The sequence below is a fragment of the Nanorana parkeri genome, unplaced genomic scaffold, assembly GCF_000935625.1.
Source record: "Nanorana parkeri isolate BGI_ZX_2015 unplaced genomic scaffold, ASM93562v1 scaffold755, whole genome shotgun sequence".
NCBI lineage: Eukaryota > Metazoa > Chordata > Amphibia > Anura > Dicroglossidae > Nanorana > Nanorana parkeri.
In genome coordinates, this window is record NW_017307023.1 from 274,204 (window position 1) to 286,863 (window position 12,660).

At 40.1% G+C, this 12,660-nt stretch overlaps 1 protein-coding gene across 1 annotated transcript in view; it reads left to right on the top strand.

The window, feature by feature from the left end:
• The first annotated feature begins 493 nt into the window (after nt 1-493).
• Nucleotides 494-12,660, top strand: part of MIPOL1 (mirror-image polydactyly 1) — a 288,139-nt gene continuing 275,972 nt past the window's right edge. The window contains exons 1-2 of the mRNA XM_018564483.1: nt 494-675; nt 4,132-4,234. Coding sequence (XP_018419985.1) covers nt 533-675; nt 4,132-4,234 — 246 coding nt within the window. The 5' untranslated portion in view covers nt 494-532. The remainder of the gene's footprint in view (nt 676-4,131; nt 4,235-12,660) is intronic.

Here is a 12,660-nt window from a genome sequence, read left to right on the forward strand (position 1 = left end):
TGTATTAGTCCGCTGTAGATCCTCAAATCATCTCTGAATTCATGCTGACACTGACCTTTTTTTGGAGGGTGACTACCTACTTTTGTTCCCCAAACTCACTCTCTTGTGGCCGCTGCCCCTGCCAGATGATGCAGATGCCACATGCCCCCACCCCCTCCCTCCTCAAATGGCGAAAAGGCTAGGGACGACCCTGATAGTTGGGTGTTATCTATGTACATGGGAGCAGCCATATTCTTCTCCTCACTTCTGATTGACTACCATTGACTTTCTGCAGCAATATTTTGGTAGCCAGCAACCATGTGACCTATGCTTGCAGCAGATAAACTGATGACTTTTATTCATTGCTTTTTATGCAGAATAATAATTTGATCTGGTAATACTGACATTTTAGTTGTGTAAAGTGGGAATTTTATTGATAGGTTCATATAAAGAAATAACACTTGAAAATATTTTATTTAATTGAGCTCTTGCATTAAAAATAAGGACTTTTTGTTTGTTTACAGGTAAATTAGTGACATTAAATACCCCAACGATGGCTTCCAGTTCATCCCAGGAACTCAGGAGATCTAAAGGAGTTGATGTTGAGAATGTCCCTGTACCCAGTCCAAGAAACCTGTCTGCAACCAAAATTTCAAGTGTAGAAAAGAGTGATGCTCTTCAAGTCAATAAGTCAAGGCAAGTCTGTACTCTAGAAAGTACTATATATTGTGTGAATTATATATTATTTTGTGCGAATGTATACAATTTCTGATTGTATTTCTGTGTGTATATGGTGGCAGACATATTTGCGCATTATGCCAGCTGTGCTGCTCGCTTAACATGGCCATACACTGGTATGACTCGGCTGACATTCATCTAGTGTATGGCCCACATGCTACCCCCCTTTCCCTTCCCTTTCCCCTTTAGTTGACTTTTGTTGAAGGAAGTGGATCCAAAAATTCTTGGCCGAACAGTGACTGCAACCATTCACCTCCAGTCACTGTTCAGGTATTTTGACAGTGGCACACTCTCCGCTGTCAGAATACAATGATCTGGAAGGGGGATTCCCCCGTCATTACTAAAACAAGAAAAACACAATCAGTGTATGGCCAGCCTTAGTGAGGCCTTTGCTAATTGTCTGGGCAATTTCATTAAAACCATAAACTATCTTTAGTTTTTAATAAGGTGAAATAACACATGTGCTAATGTTACTAGATGCCAAAGCTATAGGTCACATAAGTGATTAGGTAGGGGTAGATTTAAATTCATATTAAGAAACATGGCTTTTTTACTCAAACCGATTTAGTAATACCAATATATACCCTATTAATTCATGGAAAATGGATAGGTCCATTTTTGAGTTCCCATTCTGGTTTCATATGGTGTTATTTTTATTCTCTCTTATTGACTCAAATTAATACATTTCATTAGCATATTGGTGTATTCTAAATACAGTGATGGGCCATGGCTTTTGCTTCTTTTCCTAAACCAATTTTTCAGGATAACACAAACTGTATTTAAAATAAAATTCTTGTGTTGAAGCAAAGTAGTCCCTCCAGAATAGGACCAAAACCTGTCTCATATAATGTCTGCTGTGCCACCCTGTTGAACTATGTCAACTTACACTACAAAACTGAGCCCTGCTGCTGCTTACAAGAAGCATGTAGGGTTGGTAGAATGGGTAATGTTTTCCATCCTTTTTTAAAACAATTGTTAATCATTCTCAATATCTTCTAATCTTGTCATTATTGGAAGAAAAATAATAGTTTTCATCTTGCGGAAGGAATTTGCTATTTAGCCTTTACTTACGATTCTGTAGAAGGCAGATTCTGTAATGTGCGGTATTTGCCTATTTCCTGCAATTAGGTGATTAATAGATGGATAGCTCTGCATATGAATTTGTTTCTGTTTTCTAAACTAGCGGTTCTAGATCACTAGCATAACGTTATGATCTTCTTCCACTATCCTTAATTAGAACTATATACCTTGTATTTTGATAATATAGCAGTACCTACTGGTTAAAAAAGACAATGTACTCCATGTATTTTTTTTTATCCACCTCACCATAACTCATAGGTTGGAGTTGGGCTTTAAAAGCAATTATATTATATAGTTACATAGTATTTGAGGTTGAATAAAGACATTAGTCCATCAAGTCCAACCTATTAGGATCTCATTCTAGGAGTACCCGTACCCCTGTATATTACGGTCCCTTAAGAAATCGTCCAAAAACAATCTTTTCTTTAGCCATTACCATTATGGTCCCGGTAGGTGACCTGGGAGTAACAGGGTATCACCATATGAATCAGTAGCATTGAACAACCATATCTATTGATATGGCATATTTTATAAATGTAGCTTCTGTTGCCATTGGAAGAGCCAGTAAGCCAAAATGAAAGTTTTGGCTCACAGTACAGATGCTCCTTGGGTTGCGATGGATCTGTTTACGATTTTTCAACTTTACGATAGCGGCAGGGCCCTCACAGGGTCCTCAGTCTGTCACGCAGTCACTAGTGTATACAGTATGTCATAGCCTAGCCGAAAACCTTCCTGAAACACTTACATTTACCTACAGATGGACAAAAGCCTACTGTATTTAATAATCGATCACTAGTCATTTGACTACAAGCTAACACAACTTTTTCTCCTGCTTCAGATACATTTTGTAAATTTTATGAGATGTATTGGAATAACAAATCACTCTAAAAAATAAAAGTCTATACCATACTTGTAATGTTATGTGAAAAGCCCACTCAAACAGAATTCATACAGGTTCATTACATTTTATTGTCCACTTTCCAGTCCTGCAAAACTTTATTTTGTCACAACCACAACTTTTTTTTCTGGAAGTTCATCCATTAGTATTTGCTTACCAGAAAGTTAATACAGTGTAGCAGAGCATCCCAGAGGGAGCCTGGGAAAGTCCTTTTCAGAGTTGATAGGTCTCCCAGGTTCCTCTCCTATACATTTAGGAATTGCTGATCCGGGCTCCAGTGCAGGGTTTACTCCTCTCTCCACTGGCACTTTAAGCTCACCTGGAACCTGTACTCTGTACTCAGAGCTCTGTGCGTGGGGATCAGACAAGTCCTGTCTAAAGGTGCCCATACACTGCACAATTCTCGTACGAGAATCGCGGGAAATCCCGCGATCGTACGAGAATCGTGCAGTGTATGGAAGGCGTGCGACCGTTTGTACTGTACGGTGGCACGTCTTCCGTCGAACCAGCATGCTAGAAAACCCGCCGGGAAGCGTACGATTCTCGGCGAGTTAGTGGCCTGCTGGTTCGACAACTGCCGAACGGGCCGGTGTGCGCACGCGCACACTGCCCGTTTGCAGTCATCGTAAGCCCGCCCCTCATTACAGTCATCGTAAGCCCACCCCTCAGGGGGGCGGGCTTGCGATGATCGAAATTACGATCTGCCTGTCCAAGATGGGCAGATCGTAAGTTTTTTAAAGTACTTTACAACCATCGCAACACTAAGGTCTTGCGATGGTTGTAAAGTGTATGGCCACCTTGAGAGAGCTGCAAGGTTGGTGCAAACTTACAGTTTTCCACACTGTGGAGGCTGACAAGTGGTAGGCCTGCTCAGCCGGTTAGTTAGGAGCTATATCTTTTGTTTGTGAAGTTAGGGCCGGGATACAGCTATGTTTTATTTTGTTGATTTCTTGTGAATCACTGTACAGCACCTGTGAATGCTTTTGTTAAATTCACTAATAAACACTGCACTGTTTGCCACTATTCCCCTGGATTTGGTATCTGTGCCCCAGAGACTGCTTATTCCCAGGGGGCTTATGTGCCAGCTACTGATCGCCTGATCACAACAGCTATATACTGTATATGTGCAAAGTACTTAACAACTAAAACAGCTATCCAAGAAAAAACATCTACTCAATGAACATTAACTGTTTTCTAACGTTTGTGTCACAGGACAGAACAACTAACGCTTAAATAGCAAGAAAACTTTCCTTTTTAACTTCATCCTTAATGCCATGCATTGCTAATGGAACAATTGGCTTAGCCCCATAGTTGCCTGCTTAATATGTAAAGGAGGTGTACAGAGCATGACAGCACATGGCTAGTTGGGATAAGCGGGAGACAGCTGTCATGTGATTGGCTCTTGCTGAATAAATATTTCTCTACTCCTCACACAGTGACAGGCCAGATTTGCAGGCAGCCTCCAGCACCCTGGAATGGGGGAAGCAAGACATGACATTGTTACAGGAGCTGGATTATCTGAGACAAACCAATAAAAAGGTACAATTCACAGTTTCCATATTTTACTTACGCAGTGGGGCCACTATCTGGCTTTGTTTATTGTTATGTTTAAAATAAAAGAACAACTGTGGTTGCTTTTTTTTTTTTTGTTGTTGTTGCTGCTCCTCTTTGGAGTTTCCGTTCTGCTACATTGGAATGTTGGTGTTGCTAGTCCTGGAGCCATGTTACATAAAGGGAACCTGTCCCCAAGAAGAGTGGATGTGCAGCGATTTACTGCATTGAGCCAGAAGCACTTAACAATGCTTTTATAGCTACACCTAAACATAGAGTTGTGTAGAATAAAGAACACTGCAGATAATTACTCAAAAAACCTACATACACAATGAATTCTAAAATTATACTAGAACATTAGTCTGGATATTGGCTGCCTCTTTCAAAAAATTACGTATATGTGATAAAACACAATTATAAAGTGTCTAGTTTTTTTACAGTGTATTTCAAAATTCATCCTGGGCACATTTTTAATGTACAAATTATATATATTATACAAATAATATAGCTTAGTGCTTTAGAGTTGGTAATTTTAAATGGAGAATGCTCCAATTTTATGAGTTACTTGGTACTGGCAGCATTTTCTTAAAGAGGAACTTTACATATAACTTAAAAAAAAAAAGCAAAGGCAAATTTAGAAATGTTTAGTAATGACTAGGGATGCACCAATACTGGTTTTCCAGTACCGGGTACCGATATATTTTTTCGGAACTCGTCGATACAGAGTATCGGTGCCGTGTGCCCAGATTATCAGAAAGTCAAGTGTTGGCTCATGGCCCGCCGCCTGGCTTCCTGATTGCCTGTGAAGCCGGTGTTCTAGCGGCCAGCGAGTCATGAGGTACCGTCTGGCTTCCTGAATGGTCAGGAAGCTGGGCTGCCTAGCAACAAGTGAAGCCGGCTTCCTAACCAACCAAAAAGCTGGGCAGCACGTCATAACCTGCCTCCAGGCTTCCTGATTGGCTAGGAAGCCGGAGTCCCTGGTTGCTAGGTAGCCTGGCTTCCTGACCAATCTGGAAACCAGGAGGCAGGTCATTACATGCCGCCCAGTTTCCTGATTGGTTAGGAAGCCAGGCTGCCTAGCAACAAGTGAAGCAGGCTTCCTGGCCAATCAGGGAGGCGGGTTCTAACCCCTTGCCCGGCTTCCTGATTGGAAAGGAAGCCGGACCATGCTCCCTCGGCACTTGCGGTCAGAGGGAGATCTCCCTTTGACCGAAAGTTCCGGTATCTGAGGTAACTATCGGAGCATTTGGGCGAGTACGAGTACTCGCCCCAATTACTCGGTATCGTAATTGATACTAGTATCGGTGCATCCCTAGTAATGACAATCTCTAAATTGGCAGTCAGAGTGGAAGATAAACCGACAGGTTGGGGTAAAGAGTTCGAGAGGATGGGAGAGACCTTAGAGAAGTCCTGGAGGCGAACATGGGAGGAGTTGACGAGGGAGCTGCCAAGCAGGAGGTCTTTGGAAAAGCAGAGGGGACGGTTAGTGTGATACTTTGAGACAAGGTTTGAGATGTATCCGGGGGCAAAGTTGTGGATGGCTTTGTAAGGGGTTGTTAATATTTAGAATTTTATCCTTTGGGCGAGTGGAAGCCAGTGCAGGGATTGGCAGAGGGGGGTTGCAGACACTGAGTGGTTGGTTAGGTTGATGAGTCTTGCAGCTGCATTCATAATAGACTGAAGGGGGGATAGACTGTGTAGAGGTAGGCCAATGAGGAGGGAGCTGCAATAGTCAAGACGAGAGATAACAAGGGAGTAGATGAGTAGTTTTGCAGTTTTATTGGTGAGGAAGGGGTGTATTTTGGAAATGTTACGAAGGTGAAGGCGGCAGGATTTGATTAGGGATTGGATGTGGGGCAGAAAGGTGAAGTCTGAGTCCAGGATGACACCTAGCACCTTGGCATGGGGGGAGGGATGGATGGTTGTGTGATCAATCAATCAATATTCCCATTTTGATCACTTTGATGCCTATAGGTGACTTGCATCCAGCCAACAAACCTCAGGTGGGAAGAAGTAGTTTATGGACAACGTTGTGCTGTTTAACTAAAAATAATATTATTCCCCAAAGTTAGGAGGTGCTTTATGTGTGTATTGAACAAACAAGGCATGCTGTTAAAAAAATTTCAGCAGCCAAGACGTTTTTATGTCAGGAAAATTGCTATCTGATGTCTGTGGCAACATTTTTTTTTAAATTTAGCTTAAAGTAGACCACAAAAGATTATTTGTTATGTTAAAGGGAACATTTAGAAATCATAATTGTGTCTAACCAGTACCCTTAAAATATACCTTTTTTGTCTGGAATTCTTCCTAACAAAAATAGCACTGCACTTTCAGGTATATGAGTGTGCCTAGGCACTCCTGTCCTGTAAGTAAAATATGGCTGTAAGGAGTGCACTGGATCATGTGGACTCTTGTTGGCGATATCTCACTAGATTGGGGAAAGTCAAGACTAGCAGGGGTGCTGGGGGCAGAGGGAGACTGCAATATAAGTGAAAACTGCAGGATACAGCAGTGGTATTTGGGTCAGAGAATGGAACCACTGTGAAGTGCGTGACAAAGGCATCTGATACTCCCAGATGTTTTGAATGCCAAAGACACTATTGGAGGCTGCAGCACTGGAACAGAGGAGATATGAGACAGGGGTCACCAGAGAGCTGAGCATAATAACTATTTTACTGCAGAACACCTTATTTTAAGAGCATTTGTTTCCCAGACAAGATCACTTTAAAACAACCCTATTATGTAAATTAAAACAATTCATTCTTATTAATACTTGAGCTGGATTGCCGTTATTAAATTTACACATACTTCTCATGATGAATTTTCATCTGTAGTAAAACTTGCTCCTGTTTCCCTGTGTATGCTGTACCTGAGCAAGAGCAGTATCCATTAGCAATATGTGACCACTCAGAGGTTGTCAAGAGTCTGAGGTACACATTGGGGAATTTCCTTGAAACTGGGTGAACATGTTTTGTGCCACAGATCTGGTGCTGAGTTTTATTAACTGAACACAGAAGGATGTGTTTAAATAGATATATAAATATGTATTCTCCATGTACTTTTTAATTCTGCATTTATTTCTATCTCGGTGTCCTTTATATCATTTTACTTACTGATACTGCTATGCTTTTAAAGCATATCTTAACCTGAAAAAATTTAGCCAATTGCAGCTTACCAGTCCTGGTAACCCTGCGAATAACACATTTTCCTAGGGTGGCCACTCTCACTCCTCTGCTGTATTTATGGAGGGTGCCTTGGCTGCCACACAGGCTGCACTTCAAGTAGGCTTGACCTCTGCCTTTGTTTGTCTCCATTACTTTGTGTGTGGGGAGTTTACAGAGGGATAACATTGGTTTATGCTCCCAGTTTAGCTCACAGGAAGTGATAAAGAAGACTGCCCCACAATATAAGGGGTAAATGCTAATTTTGTCTATGGTATGATGAATTTGTCACTCTCCCCTCACAGTTGGTATTCTCCTTCTCTCTCCAATGCTTTCAGAATTTATGCAGCACTACAAGGTTTCTACCTGCGGAAGCGCCAATCCTGAATATTCACAACTTCTCTAACTTGGTGCTCTCCACCAGATGCCCCAAAACAATGAGAATGCTCTTATTAGCCTTTGAGGCATTCTTATTAAGATACAGTTGCCCAAGCTGGATAAGACAAGGCTGTAATTCAGTGTGCATCCAGTATAGGGAGGCATCCCAGGCACATAGGGGTGGTTTTGTACTAAATTAATGTGCAGGTGCCTTGTAGGTACATTTATTCAACAGGTCAACAGGATTAAATTGAACACATTATAAATCTTGATGGGCTCCCTTTATCGTCTGCTCCTTCTTCTCATATTATACATTTTTGTTCCATACATTTGTACATAAAGAACTACTGAATATGATTTTCATTTAAAACCTTGTGAAGAATATATTCCTTAAATTTTTCCAGATAACTTCTTCTTTCATTCAACTGAGCATTACAACCAGACTGACCTATATATTGAACTGACACATACAACACTAAGGGCTATGCTCGTGAGAGCTTTCAATTTAGAGATAAAATATATCAATTGTAAGTTCAGCTGAGCAATACATCCGTGGAAATATAGACTGTTTCACAGGCCAGAAAACAATACTTGCAGAATCTACTGATGTCATAACAGATTGTCCTGCTTACTTGACCGTGGTAAAAGCAAACACATAATGCTTTCCTAGCTCTGTCAAAGGTTTGACATAATTACTTGGCTGTGTCAAAAACACCTTTATTACAGTTTAGTTTTTCCTGCAGTTAATGTATCAGTTTGACCAAAGGATAAAGTGAATTTCTGATAGACTTAAAGCTGAATATGTCATACTATAATGATCTAAAGAGTTATTAATGTGAGAGAGCAGAACCCAAGCATTTCCGTTCTCTACGATCGAGCATTTAAAGAGGCTTGTTCTTTGGAATCGGGCCCAAAAAGGGCAGGCAGAAGGCAAAGGACTAGTTGCCAGAATTGCCTGTAGGCTCACTGTAGCGGATATGTTCTACATTACTGACTAACTATTGCTTGTTTGACATGTAACTGTGTGGAGGTGGCCATCTTTGTGGAGGAGCAGGGTTTTGCTTCCTTTTCCTTCTATCAGAATAGATCATATCAAATGACACATAAATAAGCTGTCTCTATTATAAGTACAGATGTGGACACATTTGTTGGTACCCTTACAGCTCATTGAAACAATGCTTAATTCCTCCTGAAAAGTGATGCAATTGTCTCATGTATACCTGCATTCCTTTTGTCATAAAGCAAAGAAGATACATTTTGCCTACAAAAATATTCTAAAATGGCCTGAACAGATTTGTTGGTACCCCTGGTAAAGATAATTATTAAGGGCCTGTTCACACAAAATCTGGACCAGATTTGCAATAACTTCTGCACATGTAGTGCAGTGTGTTTTTGCCATGGTCCGGTCCGTTTTTTTTTTTTCCTTAATAGGCTTTCAGTGCGTTTGCATGCGTTTTGGTGCATTCCAGAGCACACAAAATAGGGCATGCTGCAATTTTTCCACATGATCTGGAACTGAACGCTGTGGTGTGAGCTAGAGCCCACAATACCATTGGAATAAATTGGATGCATTTTTGATGCGTTCTGTAACTGCTCTGCTCTGCATCAGCTCCGCAACTGGTGTGAACAAGTCCTTTAAAATAAATAATTGGATCATAGTGAGATTGCAGTATGTTTTTTAATTAGTGTCACGCATCTCCAATCTTGCAATCAGTCAGTCAAAATATGCATCAACCAAAAACGAACCCTCCTAAGCCCATAAATGTTTCTTAAGATGCGGTATGGCTGCCCCGTTTCAGACAAGTTTCATCATGTGCAACAGGAACTAGAGAAAGCAAATGAGAGAGTTGTCTCAGGAGATCAGAAAGAAACTTAAGGGGATGTCAAAGATAAAGGCTATAAGACCATTATCCAAGCAGCTTGATGCTCCTGTGACTACAGTTTCAAATATGAAAAAGTTTAAGATCCATTGGGGTGTAGCAAACCTCCATGAATATGGCTGCAAGAGGAAAATCAACCCTAAATTGAACAGATGGATAGCGTAAATGATAGACAAAGTGTCAAAGAAAAGGTCCAAACAGATACCAGCTGAATTTCAATGTCAAGCTACATTAGTGTCTGATCGCACCATCCGTTGCTTTTTGAGCAATAAATGGCTTAAAGGAAGATGACCCGGCAGGGCTCCACTGTAAGAAAAACATTAAATGCCACAATGGGATTTGCTAAAATGCACATTGACAAGTCACTGTTCTTCTGGGTGGATGTCCCTTGGACTGATGAGACAAAACAGGCTTTTTGACAAGTCACATCAGTTCTATGTTTCCAGACAAAAACAATTACGCTTTCAAAGAAAAGAACAGCTTACCTACTGTAAAACATGGTGGAGGTTTGGTTATGTTGGGGCTGCTTCGCTGCCTCTGGTATGGGGCCATTGAATCTGTAAAACAATGTAAATTCAAGGCTATCAAGGTGAGATGTACTGCCCAGTGTCAGAAAGCTGTGACTCTGTCACAAGTCATAGGTTCCCCAACAGGAAAATGACCCAAAAACACACAGCTAAAATCACCTAAGAATAGCTAAAAACAAAACCGTGTACTATTCTGAAGTGGCCTTCTAGTGATTTCTGATCTGAATCCTATTGAACGTCTATGGAAAGAGCGGAAATACTCATCCTGCAAGGGACACCCTTACAAACCTGAGACAGTTGGAGCAGTTTTCACAGGAATAGTGGGCCAAACAATGGATGCCAATTATTTTGTCAGTTTGTAAGTTATTTCAGAGAAAATTGTCGGTTCTTTTTCTGTGGAAAGGTACCAATAAATGTGTGCATAACTGTACATTGAAGATACGTTATCTATTAGTCAGTGTCATTTGAGGTAATTTTTTTTGACGACTCTACAACTCAAGTCCAACATTAAGCCCTGAAAAAAGGATATTGGTTGACTCTATGACCATAAGATGAATTATTAATGATTCTTTGGACTCTTCTGCCATTAGTTTGGCACTTTTTCTACTGCTTTTTTCTGGATCTTTGTTCTTGATCCTATAAGAAAAGTATTTGCAGAGTTAAGACTACAGACTTGATCTCCTTTCTATAACCTGATCAATTGAAAACATAGGTTCCTGCCATTTCCTTCAGAAATAAAAATTAGGAGTTCAATACTTCCCCTACTCTACTAAAAAAATATCTCTGTATCGCCCCTTTTACTTCCTATATGGTAAACCATTATCAGAAAGACAAGAAGACAGGAAACCTCTCTAACCCCTTGATGCCTAAATTAATTTTCAATTATATTTAAAAAAAATATGTGTTTTGGCTATCAAGCAGATACTAAATAAGGTGGAGACTGTCAATTTGAATATAGCACATACTATGGAGAAAAATATAGCTATGATGCAAATTAGCACATTAGGCATTTAAGTAATAAAATTAAGTTATTGACCAGTAACTGCAGTAGTAACAAAAAAAAGAGGATAGAGAAAGGTGGGGTTTTTGAGTGGCTCCAGAGGGGACACAACCAATAAACTTCAGTCTTATGAAAATATATGTAAAAAAGTATAAATTTATTAAACAATTGGCTAAAATCAATGGATATGCATCAAAGCATATCCAGGTTGACAAAAAACCTCCTATCAGCCCTTGTGCTCCACAACCAAGGTTAGTCTATGTACTCCTAATCTTATACATATAACGAGAACATCACGTGTATATCAAAAGAGAGGATGTAGTTGAGTTACTAAACCTCAGGTGGGAGTGGTTACTAAACCTCAGCTCCCACCTGAGGTTTAGTAACTCAACTACATCCTCTCTTTTGATATACACGTGATGTTCTCGTTATATGTATAAGATTAGGAGTACATAGACTAACCTTGGTTGTGGAGCACAAGGGCTGATAGGAGGTTTTTTGTCAACCTGGATATGCTTTGATGCATATCCATTGATTTTAGCCAATTGTTTAATAAATTTATACTTTTTTACATATATTTTCATAAGACTGAAGTTTATTGGTTGTGTCCCCTCTGGAGCCACTCAAAAACCCCACCTTTCTCTATCCTCTTTTTTTGTTACCATTATACCAGGGGTTGGCCTCTAGAGGGGAAGGATCTGTGCATCTCAATACGTTTTTTGCTTCTACAGTAACTGCAGTAAACAATTCAAATGACAAAAATGATCAAAAAATCAATAGAATGTTGTGAACTTAACAAAAAGTCATATGGGAAGAAATATTTTTACTCTTGGAGTTCTCGAAAGCAGTTTTTTTTTAATCTTGTTGAGGCGCAGGTGAACATTGCATTTCAAACATTTGATTACAGTCTGGCCCTTACAATTTGGGTGTTTTCAGCGTTGCTGTCCACTTTCAACCACTGGCCAGTGATCCACAGTATCTGAACAGACTTCCACTGGTAGAACCTCGATTTATCAAAAAAGTGCTGAAATATCAACTTTGCACGTATTACTTTTTATGTAATCAAGCAGATTACACATACATATCATATTTTTCATATGCAGCCATAACTGCCTAATGTCGCCAAAAAGCGAAATCTGCACATAACTTCGAAATTTTTCTTCACATGGAGTTGACCCCAATTTATAAGCCGTAGCAACAAACAATAAGCTGTTGCATATTTTTATTTTACAAAAATAACCTCAAATTTTCTCAAAATTAGCAGTCAGCAGCCATGTGCATGACTGCGCTGAGGCTTTGCGTACTTCAAGCAGTTGTAGCTAACTATACTACTGCGACAGGGTGCGATCAGTGCTCCCAAAACTCTCTTCATAGTTCTCCTTTAAATACATTCCAGATGCATGTAAACAAAAGGTGTGCAAAGCCTTAGCTGACCATACAGTGCTCGGATTTCAACCAACCAAAATTG